Source organism: Vicugna pacos, chromosome 1 (assembly GCF_048564905.1).
Source record: "Vicugna pacos chromosome 1, VicPac4, whole genome shotgun sequence".
Lineage (NCBI taxonomy): Eukaryota > Metazoa > Chordata > Mammalia > Artiodactyla > Camelidae > Vicugna > Vicugna pacos.
The window spans coordinates 5,250,581-5,274,026 of NC_132987.1; the positions used below are offsets into that span (position 1 = coordinate 5,250,581).

At 42.8% G+C, this 23,446-nt stretch overlaps 1 protein-coding gene across 2 annotated transcripts in view; it reads right to left on the bottom strand.

Moving 5' to 3' along the window:
* Positions 1–23,446, bottom strand: part of TBC1D5 (TBC1 domain family member 5) — a 497,763-nt gene that overhangs the window by 27,007 nt on the left and 447,310 nt on the right. For both annotated transcript variants that reach the window (XM_072946459.1, XM_072946400.1), the window contains one exon: positions 23,269–23,432. In XM_072946459.1, coding sequence (XP_072802560.1) covers positions 23,269–23,432 — 164 coding nt within the window. The remainder of the gene's footprint in view (positions 1–23,268; positions 23,433–23,446) is intronic.

Consider the following 23,446-nt stretch of genomic DNA (forward strand, 5'->3'; position numbering starts at 1 on the left):
TTCACTGTGCTAGTAGGAACATTACTGTAAAGAAAACGTGATGCAACTGACACTTCCCAACCTGTGCAGTGCACAACCTGCACAAGCATACAGGGCGGACCCAAGAGCACAGCAGCCCAGAGCACCTGCCAGGTGAGCATAAAACAGTCTTCCAAGTGTGCAACCTGGCCTAGGGTTCTGGTGGCAAGCGAGGAGCATCTTGCCTGCCTAAATCCTGAGTAAACCTCCACACAAATGGCATCAACACAGTAGAAAATGGCAGTTCACTCATTTAAACCTTTCTTTCAAAGGAAAGCTTGCACAAGAGCCCAATTACGAGATAAGATGAGCATTCTGGCTGAAACAGGTTGAAGGGCCCAAGAACCTCTTTCGTTTGGAAGTTTGAAGTCCAGTGTATTCTCTCCCTGGGGTCTGCTTCATCTTAAAACGTTCCTAAACCCTTCAACGACCACTCAGACTTTATAAATAGGAATAGAATCACTTGGAGGCAAAAGGGTGGCTTGTCATTTACTCTTCACTCTTTTATATAATTACAGATAAAAGAAAAAGCCAAGAACAAGCTTCCACAGTTGTGGGACTCGCCTTCACATTTCTAGCTCAACTTCTCCTGCTCCATATGTCTCCCAGCTAACGTGTTTCAAACACTGACAGCTTTAGTCATTTGTTTTCATTACGTTGGTCCTCCCTAATCAAAAACAAATGCTTGGCTAATCGCCTTGAGTTTTTGTGAAAACAACCAGTTAGTGTCATTTTTATGTATGAATAAGACGTGAAGAGAAATGCTTATTATATTTACTTCTGCATCCATGGTCTGCTCCTAGGGCTGGAGGGAGCATGGTGATGGAAGAGGATGGAATTCGGGGTAGACACAGCTGGGTTCAGATCCTCTTTCTACCAGTTAGGAGCGGCATCCTCTTGAACAAGTTCCTTAATTTCTTGGTCCACCCTCGCCCTCACTTGGCAGCACTGGTGGGAGGACAAAATGGTGACACATGGAGAGTGTCTGGCACGGAGCTGGTACTCAACAAAGGCAACTGCTTTTTCTTTAAAATGTTTTTTTAATTAGGTCAAAACAGTGAAGTAGATTTTAAATGCAGGGTTTTCTGAGTCATTCTTGGAAAACACTGGTTTCTGGTTTAAAAACCTTAAGGGGGTTTAGCCCAGGAAGATTAATTAGGGCGGGGGTGCCCAGCACTGTCTTAAGTTCTGGACAGCAAACTGACATACAAGGCAAGAAACAGGTGGGGGATGATGAAGCAGGGCCATGTGCAGACTTCTGTGTGCACCACACCTCAACAGCGCCTGGCAGCCCCGGAGGCGAGGACCACAGGACGAGGGTCATCCCATCGAAAGAGCAAAACAGCTGGCATCTAACCCTTGTACGGCAATTATAATACGCACGACACTGAGCTTTGCACACATCAACTCGTTTAATCCTCACAGCAGACCTATGAGGTAGGGCTTTCATTATCTCCTGCTTGAAGCATGGTCTCCTTCTCTGTACGCCACATTCTCTGGAGGGGTAGGCCAAGGCTGAGACAGCTCTTTGAGAGTCCAAGTCATGTGGCCCACTGTTCCCATTTCCCTGTGTATGTATGTTTTCATGCTTAATTACCAGGCCCTTCCAATGTATCACTTCCATCTCTCCTTTTCCTTTAAGAGAAATCCACTATTTACAACGCCAAGTCCTAACCCCCAACTGCTTACTAAACTGTTTGCCTTTCAAAAATATTCAGGCTTGACTGCCTGTGTTCTGTTTCGTTTGTGGAATAATTTTGGTTTTGATTGTCTCTGGAGAAATGGTTTTCAGATTTGCTTTTTAAACAGTGGTGTTACTACCATCATTTACCCCCAAACAGTTGATGTGTTATTATCCTTCCACTGAAACAGCATACATCTCAATTGCTTAAATTGTTTTATAATACATGGATTTTATGTATTAATTTTGTTAAAGGTTTCCACGTTCTTATGCTGTTTTTTGGTTAGTAACGTGACGAGCTTTTGCAGTTTATTGCTTATTCATTTTTTCATTAATTTATTCACCAAATATATTCATCCGCATTGTGTTAGGCCTTGTGGGAAATCAACAAACGTGTATTCCGATCTCTGCACGTCTAGGAGGTAATACATATACATGAAGCCCAGAGAGGTGGGAGGTTAAGTTTTGCAGAAGATAGGAAAGAACCTTCACAAGGAGGGCAGACAGCTTCCAATTCGTAGAGGCGGGAATGAAGGCAGACTTTCTGGAAGAGGTAGCATTATTTATTAATTAATGGAGGTCCCAGGGATGGAAGCCGGGGCCTCATGCATGCTAAACAGGTGCTCTACCACGAGCTACACTCTGCCCTCCAAGAGGCAGCATTTTTGATGGGTCTTGAAGAAGGAGAAACTGGCTCAGAGGAAGTGAGGAATGAGATGTCTTCGGAGGCAGGGACCCAGTAAACAAAGGCGTGGAGTCAGAAAAGTGTAAGGCACGGGCAGAAAGCTGGTCACGGATGGAGGTGGTGTGTGGAGAGTGGCAGGAAGGTTCCCCCCTCTGCTCACCTTCATCCCTACTATGTTTCCACTTCAGAAGATGATGTTTGGGGGGCTGGGCTCTGACGTGCTGATGCTGTGGTCACTGCCCTAACATGTGCCCCCTCATAATGATTCCCCAGGGTCCGCGGCAGGGTACTTGTCCCCGGACGGACAAATGGAAACCCCAGCGGCCTGGTTTGGTGAAAAGTGGAGCAGGAAGGCACCAGGGCCACGTTCTGCTTCACCTCTGAGCAGGGGTCCTCGGATCACAGAGACACAGACAAGGATCTGACACTGACGGGCAGGTGGCAGGGACAGGCCAAATGTAGCCAGCAGACGACAGGAGAGACGTCCCGTCTCTGTCGAGCAGACGGTGAACAAGAAGTGGGAAGTGACAGAAACGGAAAGTCTTAAGAGAAAAAGTGGGATGGCCATGGATGTTCTGAGGAAGCCAGGGTTACACAAGGGCACAACTCCACACGCACACACACACACACACACACACACACACACACACACACATACACGGTCTGGATGGAACCCAGCCAGAGCAGACAGTGTCAGCAGAGGAAGACACCACCGGAAAAACATGGAGCACGTGGAAGACTTTTCAGGAGCATAAAAGTAAGTGGTCTGGGCGTGTGACACAGGGCAGCCCTGCTGGGGGGTCAGCCCTGCTGGGGGCCAGCTGGATTGTGGTCACAAGCCCCAGATGACTGTGTCTCACATCCGCACAGACTGTCTCTGGGACCTCGACCAGAGAGCAGAACTGGCTGAGCCTCAGTTTTCTATCTGTAAAATGGGGATGATAATAATTCCCATCTCAGCAGATTGTTGGAGGACTGAATTACCCCAGATAGTCCAGCTGAAGGGCTTGGCACTCAGTAAATGTTCATTTTATTACCTCCAAATAATGAATATAGTTCTAGAAACTTATTCCAAGCAATTATGGACACATGCAAAACAAATCCCAGGAAATTCCTCATCCTCTTGATGGCAACAGGTGCACACATATTCCACACAAATCCTAAACTATAATGACAGGAGACTTGGGTAACTCGTGGTAACACTGATGTACAGAGTATCCACAACCTGAAATCAAACGTTCTCAGAGGAAAACATTTAATAAAAACATATCACATACTGATTGGAAAAGCAGTAGGTAAAGATTCTGTTCAAAGGTTCTGATTCTGTTTTTGGGGGAAAAAGGAAAGACAGTCAGTAAACTGTTTATAGTAGTTGTTCTTCAAAATGTGAGATTATAGGTCATTTCCTCTATTATTTTTTCTGGATTTGCTACAATGAAATCAGATCATATTTTTGTAATAATCAAATCAATAACATAATAGAGAGGAAACATGAAAAAAATTAAAAGGTGATTCCAAGGCAAAAAAGGAGAAATTTAATATTTTTAAATCACCAAAATTGATTCCAAATCAAACTTTAAGCTATACTGTAGTCTACACAAATCTGTCCTCTAAACAACACTAAACAGTACGAGGAATTAAATGAAATAACTTGCAAAAAATTAAATTATTAAAATATCTTGTCCAATGGCCAAACCCTGAGTAGTACTTTCAGGGCAAGACTTCTTTCTGTGCACTTAAAGTGGGAACATCAAAGGATGCTATTCTTCGTGGGTTGCCCAGAAAGAATGGGATTCTTCGAGATACTTCAGAAAATAAAGATGGTTTCAAATTCCCCAGTAAATAAAAGAGTTCCTATTTTCAGACAGGGTGTAAACAAACATGTTAAATGTGAAGGAAAAAGGCCTTTAGAAATTTTGAACTGGAATTTAAAACTTAAGGTGTTTAGCAAATCATATAATTTCAATGCTGGCATTTCCTTTAGAGATAATTTATTTCAACCCCTTATTTTTACAAATAAACTTTGATATGGGTAGTGGCTAGCTGGTGGCAGAACTTATTCAAGCAGGCTTCCTTGTTTCTCAGGTACTGAGGAGTGCTGGCCCACCACCAAGATGCACGCCACCTGGGGATACCAGGGGTGTCCTCCCAGGAAGGGGTTTTCACAACAGTCACTGAGGCCTTCCCCTCTGCCCCTTGCCATGCTGCAATGGTGATGCTCCTTCCTGCTTGCTGTCACCTAGAATGGCACTAAAACCTAAACTTGACAGCACTTTATATGAATTTTCATACTTTAGTTTCCTCCGGTAGGCTGAATGAAACAAGTCCATTAAAGAATATTGCTCTGGGTTAGATGATGGAGTAGGAAGCACTAGAAATCTGTCTTCCCACCTGCACAATAACTGCACTAGCAAAATCATCTGATGTAACTATTCTAGCAAACTTTAAGGGAAGAACTAATACCAATCCTTCACAAACTTTTTTAAAAAACTGAAGATTAGGGAACACTGACCAACTCATTCTATGAGGCCAGTATCACCCTGATACCAAAGCTAGACAAAGACACTGCAAGAAAAGAAAATTATAGTCCAATTTCTCTTATGAACAGTGATGTAAAAACCCTCATCAGAATACTAACAAAGCAAATTCAACAGCATATTGAAACAACTATACACCATGACTACATGGTATTTATTCCTAGAATGCAAGGATGGTTCAACATATAAAAGTGTGAACAACATCACATTAACAAAATGAGAAAAAAAATGATCATCTCAGTTGGTGCAGAGAAAGCATTTAAAAAAATTAAAACTTTCATGATGCTCTTTCATGATAAACCATTGAATAAACCAGCAACAGAAGGAAGGCACCTCAACATAATAAAAATCATACATGAACAAAACCACAGCGAACATCATACTCATTTGTAAAACACTGAAAGCTTTTCCTCTAAGATCAGGAATAGAAAAAAAAGATGTTCCACTTTCACAACTTCTGTTTGTGATTTAGGCGAGAAAGAGATATAAAAAAAATTCAAATTGGAAAGGAAGAAATTAAATTATCTCTATTTTTAAATGATACAATAGTATATGTAGAAAATCATAAACATTGCTGAAAGAAATTAAAGAAGAGAAATAAATGAAATAATTCCATGGTCATGGATTGGAAGACTTAAATTGTTAGTATGTCAGTACTATCCAAAACGACCTACAGGTTCCATGTAGTTTCTATCAAAATCCCAGTGACATTTTTGCAGAAATAGAAAAGTTTATCCTAAAATTCATATGGAATCTCATATGGAATCTGAATAGTCAAAATACTCCTAAAGGAGAACAAATGTGGAGGACTAATACTTTCTGATTTTAAAACTTATTACAAAGTTACAGTCAAAAAAGTGTGGTACTGGCATAAAGACAGAGATATTGACCAATGGAACAGAATAAAGAACCAGAAATAAATGGTCACATATAGGGTCAAATAATTTTTGGAAGGGTTCCAAGAAATTCACTGGGGGAAAGGACAGTATTTTCAATAAATGGTGCTGGGAAAATTGGATATCCATTTGCAAAAGAATTGAGTTGGACCTTATCGTTCACCACACACATATTACATAATTAACTCAAAATGGATCAAAGATCTAAATGTAGGATCTAAAGCTATAAAACTCTTAGAAGAAAACACAGAGCAAAAGCTTCATGACATTAAATTTGACAGTAATTTCTTAAATATGACACCAAAGGTACAGACAACAAAAGAAAAAACAGACAAACTAGACTTCATAAAAATTAAAAAAAAAAGTGTGCATCAAAAAACACAATCAACAGAGTAAAATGGCAGCCCACAGAATGAGAGAAAATATTACCAAATCGTATATATGATAAAGGTTTAATATGCAGGATATACAGAGAACTCCTAAAACTCAGTAACAACAAAAACATTCAGCCTGATTAAAAAACGGACAAAGGATTTGAATAGACATTTTTCCAAAGAAGACATACAAATGGTCAACAAGCACATGAAAAGATGCTCAACATCAGTATCCATTAGGGGATGCAAATCAAAACCATAAAGAGACAATAGCAAATGCTCGTCAGAATCTGGAGAAACTGGAACACTTGTACACTGTTAGCAGGAACATAAAGTGGTACAGGCTGATATGAAAACTGTATGAATGTTCCTCAAAAATTAAAAATGGAATTGCTGAATGATCTAGCATTTCCACTTCTGGGTATATACCCAAAATAATTGAAAGCAGAGTCTCAAAGAGATATTTATACACTCATGCTCACAAGAGCATTATTCATAATAGCTAAGATGTGGAAGCAACCAAAGCATCCACTGATGGATGGATGGATAAACAAAATGTGGTCTATATACACAATGGAATATTATACAGCCTTAAAAAAGAAGAAAATTCTGACCCATGCTACAACATGAATGAATATTGAGGACATTATGCTAAGTGAAATAAGCTGGTCAAGAAAATACAAATACTGTGTGGTATTTGGATAAAGTACCATTTACATGAAGTGCTTGGAGTAGTCAAAATCATAACCACAAACAGCAGAATGGTGGTTACTGCAAGGAGGGTGGGGTAAGTGGAAGGTTATTGTTTAACGGGCCTAGAGTTTCACATTTACAGGATAAAAAGAGTTATGGAGATGGATATCCAACATTATGAAAGAATTTGATACCGCTGTACTGTACACTTAAAAATGGTTAAGATGGTAAATTTTAAGTTATATCTATTTTTTATCAAAATAAAAAAGACTATTGTCTCCCTGTAAAGTTAAAAATTGCCTGTCCTAAAAACAGCATGGTCAGGTGAGGCAGGAGCCAGGCTTCTGGCAGCTGGGCTCTCTGATCACACAGCCTTGGCTGGTCCCCACAGGGATGGTCCCAACCTGTTCCCTGCAGCAGCACAAGAGGAGGGGAGGGCAGGGCACCAGGCCAAGGATAGGGAGACACTTAGGTTTCCATGCAAAAATGTTCTCCACCAAACTGCAGCTTGACTTTTAGCATATCCCTCAAGTTGACCAATTATATCTTAAATCCACATTCATGTCATTGCTTTACATGCGGAAATGATCCAAATAGCCTTTTGAAGTCAGGTGTTGTCAGGTTAAAATAATTAACTCAGATCACATGCTTGCCGTGGGTGGGACATATGGGTTACGGATTGTAAGTGATATTTTAAAAATAGAACATGTAAAGCTCACAAAATTAAGAGAAAGACATTTCCTCTTATTCAACTGCCTCTCATTTTTATTGAGGAAGTTAAAAAAAGATCTTGGTTTCTTACCCCATTCTATTCTTTTGCCTCTACCTGAAAAGGCAGAGATTACCTGCTGTCCAGTCATGACTAGTGACTTTCCTTTTCGTAGATGCGAGTTAAACATGCCTCTCTATGCCTCAGTTCTTTCATCTGTAAAACGGGAGATAATTATAGCACTGACCTCATCCAGCCTTCTGAGGATTAAAGGAGCTAACACTTGTAAAATGTGCTAAGAGCAGAGTCCACGCGTGGAAAGCACTCTGTTTACCCATCACCCACACGGAGGACATGTTCACATTAGGATACGTTTGAAGCTGGCTCTATCTATAGACAACCTCATTTCCGATTTGGTATTCAATTAATCTTACTTAGACTAATTCTTTTCAATCCTTAATATGCACAAAAATTACCTGGAGAAGGGCTAACTTAGTAGGTCTGAGGTGGAGCCTGAGATTCCGTATTTGACAGGCTCCCAGGGGATGAGTACACATTTGGTCCATGGACCACACTCTGAGTGGCAAGGATTTAGATGACCATCTCCTGCCCTCCTATTTTCTTCTGAACAGAGCTTCCAAGCCCTCTGGGACGTCTGTGAAGCACTTTAACATTTCCCTGCTCTAAGGCAGTTTTAACAGATGTTTGCACGGTTAGATGTCTATTGGTAAGAGTCCAAAAGACCTCTTCTCAAGACGAAGGAGGGTGCAGGGTGGAGGGAAGAAGGGTGACAGGCTTGTAAGGTAGCTTTCCAATCCCCCTCAGTCCATTCTGTCCAGAGTGGCTTCATTATTCTACTCAGAACTGACTCTTAGATCATTGGGTATCAATTTATTCTACTATAAACACAAGCACTTCTTTTAAAGCCAAATATACATTGATTTTACTGGGTTCTGCATGCTCTCTTCTGTACCTTTTGAAAAATCAGAGGCTGTATATTAAGTATCAGAGAATAAAGGATGCTTTTCAAGCATAAATCAAATAAAAAGAAAATAGTAGAACATATCCATACTCTATGATATTTCAGTTCTCCCCTGAGTTTTTTAAGCTATTTTTAAAATAATTGTAAGTAATATTTATTACTTGCTTTGTGCATTTAGAAACATGTTTTATGCCTAATGCCATTTCAACACGGTGGGATATTTTAATCTAACTTTGCCTTTCTAGAGGTTGTTTACAAAAAAACAATAAATGCAGTGAACAGAAAAGATAGGAACAGTGACAGAAGACTAGATCATGTACTATAAATTCTGAAGTAGACTGAATAAACTTACAATCCTGAAATAAAAATACCAGAAATTAAAATCTTCACCTACGACAACCTCACACAGGTGTCACCAGAGGAAGAATAAAACTTACTTTCATAGTTACAAGCCTTACTACTTGCAAAAATCCATTACTGCTCCTTTAAATAAATAATCACATGCATACAGTATGTCTTAGGAATTTCCTAGCCTTTAAAAATTCAAAAGGTGTAAAATGCTAAGCGTAGTTGTTAAGGCAATTGCCTGTCTTCTGAACATTTTAACTGGGAAAAAAAAAAAGACTTCTCTTAGAAGGGGTTGTGTGTGGCAGGCTCATTAAATGGCATGTGTGGGGAAAGGTCCTCATCTTTGGGACTCTGAGGTTATCACCTTCATGTTGTGCTTTAAAATTAGGCAGCCTGACCAGTCATCTGTAAACCAGAAGAACAGCTCTCTCTTCACCATGTCAATTAGCACAGATGTTGCCTTATTTATCAAGGGTTTTCCCCTCCCCACTTCCATGTGATCAGACCAACTGATGAAGCCGCCCAGCCAGCACCTGCGTGCTTTCCCGTGCTGTTTCTGGCACCAAAGTAGGCGTCTGCACACTGGCTGACCCAGACTGAGAGTGAATTGTCCATCCTTGTACCACTATCTCTACGCTGACCCCATGATGTCCCATTAGAGACAGACAAAACATGGCACACTACGGCCAATCCAAGCTGGGGATCAAGCTTGGGTTAAGAAGTACTTTAAGTTACAACTGGTAAAGGAAACCAAGTGTTGGGAAGGGTCTGATGAACACAAACACGACCAATTCTGAGACTCCTCAAATTAAAAAAAAAAATGAGAAAGAATTATCTAAATTCCCTGATTTATTAAAACATACCTATCCCACTTTAAAAGATTTATCCCTTAAACTAATTTATAAAAACTCCAACAACTCTTGCTATTTTTTATACGTGGCTGGTGCATGCCACTGGGAAACGAGGTGTGTTTTCAGGCCTGAGGAAAGCCTGCTGCATCCAAATCCTTGCGCAGCACACGAAACCCCCGTCGGCCTTCATTCACTCCTACACACTCACTGAGGGCCACGGTGTCCGGCACAGGAGACACTGTGCTAGAGTCAAGTGCCTCTAACAGCCTTGCCCCGAAACACAAGCAGTTCTCCCCCAGGGAACGCAAAGGACGCATTTGCAGATAACCCAGGACACGCCCCCTATCTCAGGGTGCCGCTTCCGAAGGTTAGAGGAGGGACCCCGGAATCTGCAGTCCAAGTAGCACCAAAGCCATCGACTCAAAGGGCTGGAAGTTTCCAGAGGGTGGCAGGGAAGGCTCCACGGGACACGAGGTGCCTGGACAGGGCCTGGAAGGAACTCTAGGAATTTTGCAGCCACATGAATCATTTTGGTCAGAAGAGACAGTGGAGCAAAACAGCACAGAGTGTGAGACGCCATGCGAGGTTTGAGGCCACTGAGACAGCTGTGCGTTCCTGACGGGCGGCTGGGCAGGGTCTGGAGGGAGGCCCTCCGGAGGAGGCTGGACAGGGTGCGCACTCCGAGGGCAGGCCGTGCCTCAGACCCGCAGGATTGGTTCTAGACAGAGGGAGCCTGGATGGAGAGCCACACAGCGAGTCAGATGCTCACAGTGAGAAGGCTGGTGTTACCAATACTCAGGATGGATGCGACCATTAATAAAATGGACTTATGCTAAAATTCCTGGTTAACGTGGTATTGTTACCGAACAGGGTACTGAGAACTCGGTGACTCAACTGAGAGCAAAAAATTAATCACGTATGATCTTTATCTTCATTTCCGCAGCCCAACTGAATTCAGATGCTGCAGGTCAGGCCCAGAGTAGAGGCAGTTCTGTTATAATGCTTGTTTTGAAAATGTGAATTTGTTCCAACAAGACTGATGGATTAGGGGACAACAGAGCGTAGCGTGGCCTCCATGTTTGCTTAGACACAGCTGCATCCACAAGAAACCTGAGGTGAATGCAGAACACCGCGTGGAGCCGGACCCGGCACGCAGGAATACACACAGCGCAGACACGTGCACACTGCGCACACAGGCTGCGACCTCAGCGCACACTGTGCGTGCCAATGGGCGGCACCCAGGATGCAGATCTGTCCGATTCCAGAGAATCCTCCTTCCACTACTCCCTGGTAGCTCACGGGCTGCAAACTTTCCAACATTCACTGCCCCAACCAAGCTTCCGGTCTTTTGCAAGGTCAGGGGCGGTATTTATTGTAGCATTTATTTACTCTGTAATCATTTTAACACGTGCAAAACAGAGCTGCCACCTTTGCTAGGTTCCAACTTCACGTGTCACTGATGCAGTTTTTGAACGTTGTTTCCCCAATCCCATTTCCCCCACGAGTCCAGTGGTTTCTAAAGCATGATTTTGCACAGCATGGTGATTTGGGGGAAGACAGAAACCGCTGACAACAAAATGGACTACTCCGAGGATGCCTGTTCATTCGAAGGCAAACATACTGGTGACAAAGTGCTGTATTTTCCCACAAAGGTAACTCTGCAGACGAGCTTCATTCTGGAGATCGTGGTGGCACGCGGTAGGGCTGGCGGAACTCTGACTCTGCAGGGAGGAGCTGGGGCTCCCTTGTTCACTCCACGTCTTCCTCCCCAGGGGACCCTGCCGCCCAGAGACTCCTCCCCGGGGGACCCTGACCCAATCCAGAGCCCCAGGAAGGCCTGGTCTGTCTTTCTCCCTCTCTTCTTGCTTCCAGCCAGAGGAAGCATCAGCTCCAAACCTCAGCTACACTATCTGAATAATCTGGGAAGCTTTTAACAACTACCAAGACCCAAGCCTCATCTCAGAGATTCTGATTCATTTCTGTCACTTGTCTTTTTAAGCTGTTCAGGTGATTCTATTGTGTAGCTGGGAGTTGGACGCCCTTTGGACTTCTTGGCACTAGTAACTTGTTATTATTTGTATCAGTTTGAGTCAGAATTTCAGTTACACTCAGCTTAAAGCATCCTAAACCATGACAGTCTCTTCGTAATGAGAGGCAAGTTCTGGCACTGAAACAGTCTTTACATTTAATCAGTCCACCTCAGAAACTTCAATCTCAATTCCTGGCAAAGGAATTAGGCTCATTTACTTGAGAACAAGATCTCGTGCCTACCCAACCTTCAAACCTGATTCTCAACACTTTCATCAAGGGTATCAGAAAAGGAGTTTAATCACAATACAGACTACGGATGAGTGGCTCTGACTATAGACGCTGAGGAAAAAACCCAACATTCATTTATCCTGGCCAATAAATAGCTATTAATAGTCCAGCTGGGTAATGTTAAAGTTTGCTGTCTAGAGATGGATTCAAGATTTCTATAAACGTTAGCATTATTATCTAAGGGTTCCTTGCTAGTTTCATTCTTATTTTCCTCAATTTCATTTTCCAAGGCGCTGTCCTTCATATTTTATAAAACATGTATCTTGCCATGAAGGATAAGAGATGCCCAGACCGAGAAGACTGCCCAGAGTCCAGACCGCGCACATCCTGATGTTAAGCGATGTGGCAGCATTTCTGTTCATTCGAGACCGACTGGAGCGTTATTCTGCATGTTGGGGCCTCTGTCATTTTTGGACTGTGTGGTGGTGGGTGTGTGTATGTGGGGCCGGTGAATTACATCATTTGCCAGGTCTTTCCACTTCCCTGTGAGTGGAATCCTTGAGAGATTTGAGGGGACTCAAGAACTCAGGGCAGTGTTGCAAACTTTCAAGACCTCCTTTACAATTCTGTCCTCACTTTGGGCTGGCTTCCAAAGAGAAAAAGTGAGGACGATCATGACGTCAGACTGATCACCTGAGAGTGACTCTAGATGCCAGCCTGAGGGCTTTCCTGTTGCAGGCACAAGGTGTGGGTGGGAAGGGTTTATTTAATAAATAAATGCACAATGCAAAAAAAGAAAGATGAGAAGCATGGAAGCAGAATAATAAGAACATCAAAGGTGAGAAAACAACTGAGAAATATGACCAGAAAGCCAGGAGTCAGTCTGGTCGGGGGTCTAGGCATTAAGGGTGGGGGTGGGGGAGGAGTGGCCCCCTTCATAACTGCTTTTCCAGTTGAAATAGTTTTCCTTTTTTTTTTAAACACTTTTTATTGATTTATAATCATTTTACAGTGTTGTGTCAAATTCTAGTGTTCAGCACAATTTTTCAGTCATACATGGACATATACACACTGATTGTCACATTTTTTTCCTCTGTGAGCTACCATAACATTTTGTGTATATTTTCCTGTGCTATACAGTATAATCTTATTTATCTATTCTACAATTTTGAAATCCCAGTCTATCCCTTCCCGCCCTCCGCCCCCCTTGCAACCACAAGTCTGTATTCTCTGTCTATGAGTCTATTTCTGTCCTGTATTTATGCTTTCTTTTTGTTTGTTTGTTTGTTTTTGTTTTTTGTTTTTTAGATTCCACATATGAGCAATCTCATATGGTATTTTTCTTTCTCTTTCTGGCTTACTTCACTTAGAATGACATTCTCCAGGAGCATCCATGTTGCTGCAAATGGCATTATGTTGTCGGTTTTTATGGCTGAGTAGTATTCCATTGTATAAATATACCACTTCTTCTTTATCCAGTCATCCGATGATGGACACTTAGGCTGTCTTGATGTCTTGGCTATTGTAAATAGTGCTGCTATGAACATCGGGGTGCAGGTGTCATCCTCAAGTAGGGTTCCTTCTGGATACAAGCCCAGGAGTGAAATAGTTTTCTTTATCCTTTTCTCCCTCGTCTTCCAGTGTCACCCATAACTTTCTAGAATTTCATATAAAGCTAATTTGTCCATGGCTTAACTACAATCATCGCGCTTTGAATTACTGCTGTACGTTTCTATCTACTGACCTAAGTAGCTTTGGAAAATGATGTTTTGACTGGACACGGTAAGACTATTGACAGGACTGCACTAAGCCGGTCACAATTCCGAGGGAAAGGACGCATGGCTTTGCCACCATCTTAGATAAAAAGGTTGTGTGGGAACTGGATTATATTATCTTTTTGGGGGGGGGTTATATTATCTTCTGATGATCCACATATTCACGGCTTTTTAAAATCCTTCAGCCACATTGTAGTGTTAGGACTGAGAATGGTCTTGGTGGCTGCTTTTTTATGTATCTGAAAGAGCTGCTCGTGACCAACTGTCCTTCACAAGCAAACACCCCAGAGGAAGGTCAGGCTTACGTGAGCAAAGTTTACTAATCAAATCAAATACAAGTTAATCAGATGCATTTGTAATGACAGACGTGCTTATTTTAAGAGGCTTAATAAAGCGTGAATGGTGAGTGCTCTGTGTAAATTATTGTGTTTCTTATTATCCTTACGGTCAAATGAATTTGATTTTTCTTTTCTCATCTTATTAGTTCCCAATATCAATGCCAACATGTTTTCCTGGTACCATCCTTTGTTTGTTTCCTTTGTTCCTTAATGAGCTACGTAAAGCCTTGAACATGTACTTACTGTATTTTTTTTTATTTTGGGGGGATGTAATTAGGTTTATTTATTTATTTGTTTAAATAGAGGTCCTGAGGATCAAACCCAGGACCTTGTGCACGCTAGCACGCGCTCTACCACTGAGCTGTTCCTTCCCCATGGTTGTTCTTTTTTTTCTTTTTTCCAAATCATCACAGCCACAAATAGAAAGATCCTGAATTTTTCCAACAATGGCAACTCCCTCTTGGGGCCCTTACCAACCTAAAACATGCTTTTAATTTAATTAGGAAAAGTCACCTCCTTTGGGTGCAGGGCATGGGGAATGGGCATTACCTTTGTGCAGAGGAAGAAACCGCCCCTTCTCCAGGCCCACCCGGCCCCGGACGTGGACACACTGCTTAGCGGGCAGCGTGCAGGCGGGGTTCAGTTTTTGTGCCCACCTGCCCCTCAGCAGGACTCCTGTTAGCAGTGCACAGGCTGCTCTGGCGAGTTCCTGCAGCTCTGCCCGTTCCTCCCCTGCTGGTGTGGGGGCTTCCAGGCGCTTACCACCTGGTACCAATGCCTGCCACACGGGCATCTTGGAACAGCAGGCTGGGGGGAAGACAGCGGGTTCAGGAACAGGAGGAAGCTATGGAAACGGCGCCAAAGCCCCTGCCTGACACTCCCTGCACAGCAGCTCGGCCTGAGGAGCAACCACAAAGGTGTTCCTTAGCCTTAGGGTTTCGAGGCAAGGTGGAGGCTGCCTGACATAGATCCCTCCTTGTTCAGAAGGCCTAGAATTCCTACAATGGGAGCAAAAGCGCCCTTTCTGGAATGAAAACCCAGTGGATTAAAAATGTCTTTCTGGAAAAGTAAACAAAGGTGCTACGACAAATAAGTGATGAGATGCTAAGGGCCAAAGATTTAAAAGCAGGAGGACGCCGGGTAGGAGGGGCTGGCGATGCCATCCAGGCGGTCTGCCTGCAGCCTCCTCTGTCTGACCTCCATCTGCACAGGGCAGTGGGAGCCCACACTCCCTTCCCTGCCGTGCACACGTGCACTTCCGGGCACCAATGACTGGCCCCAGGGCAGGGCGGCATTAAAAGATGAAATAAATGTCAAGTTTCAAGAAAGGGCATTGGAGGGGAGCAACTGCTACTACCAAAGGCACATTTAATTTAGCATAATTCAAACGCACAGGAATTTCTGGCCGGGGATTCTAAACACTTCTCATTACTTCACTTGAGCTCTCCCCAAACTATTGTTCCTGCCTCCAGGGCAGTGATCAGCATGGTCCAGGCATCTGGGCATTTCCTGGAGATTAAGGGGCTGAGGACAGATGGTGGAGGAAGAGGGCCCAGCATGAGGGGATAAGTGTCTCACTCATTCCCCCAAGGGCTAATACTCAGTCAAGGTTCAGCACTCCGTTTCCTGTGCTTCTGCTTTAATAGGCGCCTCAAAATTTTTTTTTATTATCACGTGAACTGGGGACGGCAAAGAGATGGAGACAGAAGGACAGGACACTCCTACCAAGACACAGGCTCCACCTTCCCTGACCTGGGGCTGACACACTGGCAGAAAGGCTTGTTAATGTGAACACGGTTCATATAACCTCGAATGACTGACTACATGTCATGGATCAAACATCTGAGTTCATTTTGACTTCCAATTCAAATTCCTACCACGAGACTTAAAAGAAGCTAGAAAAACTGCCAATCTTTAAATTCATTTCATATATATACTCATTGCAATAAACTATATTACATGGGGATGTATTTTTACACGGAACTGTGTTTTAATCCAGTCATCATCAGTATTATTGATTAAATTCAATGAGAGATTACAAATATATATTTATTAACTGAAAAAAATCCTATAATTAGATACAGTCTAGATGCCAGTTTTCAATTCCATTCAGAAGTCCCTAAAAATCCATTCCACTAATCATACTTTCCACACAACAGACCTTAGGAAGGACACATCACTGACTGAGGAGAGAATCAGATAACTAGGAAGAATCTGACTCCTTGAGGCCACTGCTCAATCTCTCTCTTCCAACTACCAATCCAACTCAAGCCACCTAAAAATCCACGTGTAAAACATCACTGATAAAACGGAACTGGCTCTTTTCAAATGCAAATTCTTCCCAGAAGCATCTCGGCAATGACTACTTTGGGGATACCGGGCCTGTCACAGTGCCCAGTCACAGGCTTCCACCACCTCTCCCACTGCCATGGACTCCTGGCACCTGTCCTCTTACTGACTGGGTTCAGAGTGGGCAGGGATTTAATCTGGCCAACCAATGAGGAGGGAGGGAAAGCCTGCTGGGGGACTTGCAGGCCGACTTCTCTAGAAGACGCTGAGTGTGTTGGGGGGGAGACAGGATACACACCTGGTTCTTGGTAGCCCTCTTGAGAAAGATGATGCGGGTGGGTTGAGGACAAAGCCGAGACACAGAGGTGGCAGCATGGAAAGCTGGCGACACCAATCTACAGCTGAATTAGCCAACCCCAGACCTGCCCATCTCAGGGCTCTTGTTATCTGAAACAGTAAGCAACGGACTTCCTCACCTGAGACTGGAATTTCTCTTATCTTTACCAAAAGCAACTGCATATAATCCCAACTGTTTTACACTCTGCTGGGGGCCTGAGGGAGAAGAAAACACATACACAGACATTCAGTACCCACCACTACCACCTGTCCTGGAAGGCGCAGGGCCTTCCTAAGGAAGACGATGGCTGCATTTACTGGAAGAAGAAGTATGTCTGTGGTTCGAGTCTAATCTCTCAGAATGAAGCCTGTCTAGACCAATAAAGTCCAGTGGTCTGTCTTCTGAATCCCTATTATTTACTGTCTTTACTGTTCTATGTCATTAAACCATCTAATGCCTCCCTGGGTGATGAGTTATATTTTTATTTAGTTTAATTGTTACTTAACTTTTGATGTGTTTCTGCCTCCCCCGATTTCACTGTAAGCACATTCAATGGCGCTGCTCTTTTACATTTCTTATATAGAGATGACTTAAATTCCAGTTTCTAGAACATGACCGGACTAGATTAGGTGATGCTCAGGTTGTCTATACTTTCAGAAGGATGAGTCTGCTTTCCAATCTGTTTTCATTTGTCTGAGACGTTTTGTTATTTTGTTGTGATAAAGGATCGATCAGTGAGAAGGGGCTCCAAGATGGCAGAACAGAAGGACGCAGGGCTCACCCTCTTCCACAGATACATCAAAAATAATCTACCTCTGGAACAATTCTCACCGAATACCTACTGAATCCTGGCAGAAGATCTCATACATTCAAAGCTACAAGGATAGATTAATGACTAGGTTAAAAATAAATTCTATTAGTATGACCGTGGCCTATGTTCAAACCACCACAGGGCAATGATGAGTACGTGCAGGAGTCATGACGACAGAGGGTGAGCACCCCCAGTGGTGCTGGGAGCCTGGGCATGGTGGGTAGCTCATTACACATCTTGTTTTATGCAGGGGTTTTCAGCCCACACAATTTTGACTTCCTGTGGTTTAGAGACGATTCTGAACTATTTATAAGTTTAGATCTTTGGAGCTTGGTATGTAATTATCACAAAGCAAATTGTCCTGCAGGTCATTAGGAATTTGGGAAAAAAATTGCTTAATTGGCTAATGTGCTTAAACACCAGGACTTATTCACATCTGCAAGTCAATTTTAGAGTTTTTCTTATATTCCCTATTCTTTAACTTTAGCAAAGACACTCTTGGGAAACAACTTGGCGACAATCATAGAACATGACTAGTGGAACTGAAACAAGTGAAAACTTATTTACCAATCAGATGAATGACCAACTCAAATAGATTTCTAGAAAACTAAGTATTGGATGTCATTTACAACACCGTGGAAAATAAACCATTTAAAACATTTAAAAGTATCAAAAATTTCAATTTCCTCTAGACTAAAATTATCAGAGCTTGGTTAAAACCTGGACGGAATGAGGTGAGCCCTAAAGACTCTTTTGGGAAAGAGAGCAGAGGGAAAATTGTTTTCATGAATAAATCCCAATCCTCAAAGCACTACTACTGATAGTGAAGGGAGGTCGAGACTCAACACTTCCTACTACTTTGGTCACATTTCAGAGAAGTAGTATAATGGTGCTGCTGATAAACATACAGCACAAAGCTTGATTTGTGACCTCTCTCCAGGATTAGCTGAGTTTTGTGTTCTTTTATTACACGACCAGACCAGGGGCACCAACAGGAGTAGACATAATACATATTCACTTAAAGAAGAGAGCCTGTGGATTACAGAAAGGCTTCCTATGAGACATGAAAAGGCAACAGTGAGAGTCTGAAAAAAGTTCTGTGATCTAATATATGATTCTTGTCCAAAATACATCACACTTCTATTAATGTCGAAAATCGTTTCTCAATGATTAGATTAGAAACATTATAAGCAGATTTCATCACTCTTGGGTTGACAGCTACTATGAGATTACCTGTTTTAATGTCCATTTTCAACTGCTATTGGAGTCTTTTGTCAACTGACATCAACAACTTCTTCCAACTATACTTCAATTGAAAAATAATAATGAAATCAAAACCAACTATACTTCAATTAAAAACTTAATTAAAAAATTTCTTGACCCTCAGACACTTTAAAAGATCAACTGAGTCTTGAAATCTGGAAGGTATTGTATGGTTTAAGGCACTGGGGACCCAAAGCAGGAGATATCTTTGCTTCAATTTCTGGCCACTTGCTGTGTGAGAAACTGATGAAGATGATGATCATGTTAATGAAAAGTTATCTTGGAATTCTCTGAGGGCCTAGACTATCCCTTTCACACCAGCCAGGCCGGGAATGAAAGCAAAGTGGGCTCAAGGATGACAGGTGCCTAGTCATGGGCTCTCCAGGCTGGGAATGAAAGCAAAGTGGGCTCAAGGATGACAGGTGCCTAGTCATGGGCACCTCTCTGGTGGCAGCATATGGCTCCCATGGAAGAGTGAACCCCAGCTATGGGCCTGGACACTTTCCGGCTGTGCGTTTGGCCATGATGAGCAACAATCTCAGCTTAATTCAATCAGGGTTGATTCCTCACTCATCCTCCACATCTAGCATGGGTTGGCAGGGGGGCTCTGCTCACTGTGCCCGAGGGAAGGGGACAGGTGTCGAAGGTCTTGCAGTGGCAATCCACACACACCCTGCCACTCACAGCTCACTGGATAGAACTGTCACGTGGCTCTGACAGATCACAGGGGACAAGGGGTGGAATCCTATCAAGGGCATAGACTGGGAGAGAACTGGAATTATTTGGCAAAGAGCATTGACTACAACATATTATTTCATAAAATAATAACCCATTATTTGGAAAACCATGGCTTTCCCTGGAAAATGTCTGTCTGCTTACTTCCCACAAGTTAGGAAATACATTACATTCTGAACAATAATTGGGCATTCCGTTTCTCAATTCAGAGCAGGTCTAAGTAGAGTTAGACTTACTCTATTTCTATTTTTTGCTCCACTCTTCAGTTTTAAGTCACAGCATCACCATAGAGAGAAGCCATTGATTGGTGTCATCGATGAACCCACCAGAATATGACAGAACAAACACGAAACGTGTCTCCATTTGCCTTCTCATTTGTTACTCCTGATTCTGGTTCTTCATGGACACGTTCTCTGAACAGGCAGACAGCTTCTCTTCTAATTTATGATGCCAATACACTGTATTTTTGTTGGGATTTGTAGTCATTATTTTTAATCTCAGTTATACATGTACCGTGTGGAAGAGTCAGAGGTTCTCCGAGGCTTGTTATGAACAACCGTTCACACGGCCCCACCCTCCACTTCCTGCCCTCCTCCCCGCAAGCCACCACTTTCAATTCTTTTGCCCATTTTTTTCACCTCTATCGCTCGAGCTTATATTGCCACCCCTTGATTTTTCTAGACAATATTTATCATTAGAGATTTGCTACGATGGAAGATGAAGATGGAGCCCTGTTGCCCAACCCCCGTGACCCCTCTGCTCCCCAGGCCAACACACAAACCCTTCCCAACTTCTCAACAGGATTTTATCATGACTAACAGTCAACAGAGTTACACTCTGTTGTCTCTGTGAATTTGAGCCCTGGCTCAGTGACAAGGTTTATCAATACCTTTCTTTTCCTGTATACTCTTTAGTTTTCCTTTGGGGTAACTATTGTCCTAGATTTTAATGGCTTATTTTTTTTTATCAAATTTTATCACTCATTCCAACCTAAACTCACCCCGAGTTGTGTAAATTTCTCAATTTGTCCAAATAGATGAGTCACTCTCCCAATTTCATCTTTTTAGGGGAAATTTTCTGGAACCTTCTGACTTATTTCAAGCTGGGCTGGCTGCTGCTGCTGGAGCTGCTCGACAGCTGTGCTTTCTAACAGTCCTGCGATCCCTACAGCACCATCCGAGGGATCCTTGGCCGGGCTCTGGGTACTCCACCGCCTCGTTCTCACCCGTCCTCTATCCTTGATGTACGTGCTCATTTTTGTAGAGGGCCTGCTCCAGTGATTTCTGAGAACAGGTGCACGGGAATACGGGTTTTGGGTCTTGAACGTCTGCAAGTGGCTTTGTTCTGCCCTCACACAATTAGTCTGGCTGGTGTTGGGTCTGGGTTGGAAGTAATTTTCTCTCAGAACTCTGAAGGAATTCCTCCCCTGTCTCACTGCTGGTGTTGCCATGTGAAATTTGGAGCTGGTCTACTTTCTGATCTTTTGTTGGAAATCTTTCTTTTTCCCCAACTCTACGTGTTTGGAGGGTATCTCTTTGCTCCCAGTTTTGAACTTTTTCAGCGATGGATCTGGGTGTGTTTGTTTTCACTCACGTGGGACTTTCAACGAACTTTTTCAGTCTGAAAACTCAGGTGTTTCATTAAGTGGAGACACTTAATGAGCTGTACTTTGGATCATTTCCTTCCTTTCATTTTCTCTGTTCTCTCTTTCTGGAACTCCTTTTGTTTTTTGTTTTTTAAAGATTTTGAATCTTCTGGGCTGGTTCTCTAATTTTCTTATATTTACCTCTTTACTTTCTTTATCTGTCCTGCATTCTATTTTCTGAGGTTTCCTCAATTTTGTTTTCCAACCCTCCTACTGAGTTTCACACTTCAGATGTCCCATTTCCATTTCTAATAGCTTTTGTCGTTGCTGTTTCTCTCAGAATGAGTATTTTTTTCTGACGTATTCTCCTGCAAAGACTTGTTTCCTCCCAGTGGCTTTTTCCTGTTTGTTTCTGTCTGTCTGTCCTCTCAGATGCTGTCTGCAAGAAGCCAGTGATCCTTGGCTGTCTTGCTCATACAGAATACGTTAACTACAAGCCAAGAGAAAGTTCTGTGCTTAGATGGGACTGTGATGGTTGCGTTCACTGGGAAGTGAACTGGCTGCTTCCCTGGATAACCCCAAAGGTCCGTCTGTGTTTTTTAAAGTGTGGCTTCTGCCAGGACAAAACCCTTCCAATCTCCTGCCTGAAGAGATCTACTTTCTCATATTCTGGGGAGTCTGGGGACCTCAAATTCAGTATTTTAATATGTTCAACACCCCCTTTTTGAGGAGGCAGTCCCACGCTCAGCTGATCCTCATCTCTCTTGGTCCAGAACTGTTCTGTTTTGCACCTTCCAGAGAACTAAACCTCCAGTCTTCTGCCAGAGCGAGGAAGACAGTCTCTGTGCTTCTTGAAGGAACTTCTAACCAGTCCTCATGTCTTCGACTCCCCTTCACCTTGTGTCTGGTTCCCAAGCTTCCAGAGGGTTTTACCTCTTAAATCAAGTTGCTTCTCGGCTCCTCCCTGCCGCTGGCCTGGCACTCGGCCTTCTCAGGCTGCTAAGTCGGTCTCCACTTAACATCTCTCTCCAAGTAGCAGCATCTTGCTGCTGCTGTCCACTCTCCAGCTTCCTCACTCCCTGAGGGTTTCTCTGTAACGACCTTAACGTCCCTGGAGTGGAGACTGGGAGGGAGCAGAGCTAACTGCTTGCATTAAAGCTGCCATTTTCCAATGGAAGTTTCATCCTGCTCTTCTGCACGTTAGAGAATCATGGTTCCTCCAGGTGGAAAGCGCCCCAGCAGAGTACGCAGTGAACCCTTCCCTTCAGAGAGCAAAGGACGCTGTTGAAATGGCAGGTGAGGTGGTTGAAGCACCAGGAAGCTGCGTGTCCTGGGCGAGGTCAGACACGGTCACCCAGATAGACAAGTCTGTGTGCTGCAAACAATTACCCCTCAGAGGTTTACACCCTGTTTCCCCACCCCTAGCACTATTCCAGCAACACCCAGATCACTGTCGGTAACACCTGACATCGGCATTGCACCCTCCTCCAGTGGGCAGATGAATTCTTCATATTAGAATATTAAGTGTTGAACTAGCTATAAAATGTGACTTTTACTTCTTGTGAAGTTGACTTAAAAGAATTTTCAGACACAACTAGATTTTTGTAAGGAGTTGATACGCGTTAGGTATGACCTTCTGAGTAACACATACAAAGGATCTTAGAAAAACACCTATCAATACATCATAATTTAGAAGTTATTCATATAACTTTTAAAAATAATGGGTAAAATAATTTTTAATTTTCAAGAAATACTTAAAACTGAAAAAAATCTTGGTTTGTTTGAAGTGTCTTATTCTATTGTTTGATAGAAGGCTATTCATTACATTTTAGAAGAAAACCCAGGCTTTGACAAAGGTACTTGTAGAGAAAAAAATGACCAAGATTTGGGGTTCAACTTATTTTAAACTAACGTTACTTTTCTCCCCAGTGTAATACAGACCAGAGACTTCACATATCACTAAATTATAATAAAATTAAAATGTTTATGAAATAATTCATTTTAGTCTGTAAACATTTTTAAGAACTTTAGAAAAGTAGAAGCTTTAACAGACGCAGCATTCCCAAGGAAAATGAAGGAGAAAAAGAAAATTGTGCACTTACAGATTCTTTTCTGCCCATAGTTTTGCTGTGCGAGCGGGAACGGGAGATGTTGCTGAAAAAGGAGTCCTTTTTAGTGGCAGATGAAGGCGGGGAGCCAGTGAACTCTCTTCCTCCAGGCAAACTCTCAGTGCTTGGAGATGAACTGATGTTTTTAGAACTTTGTCCTACAAGAAAAATG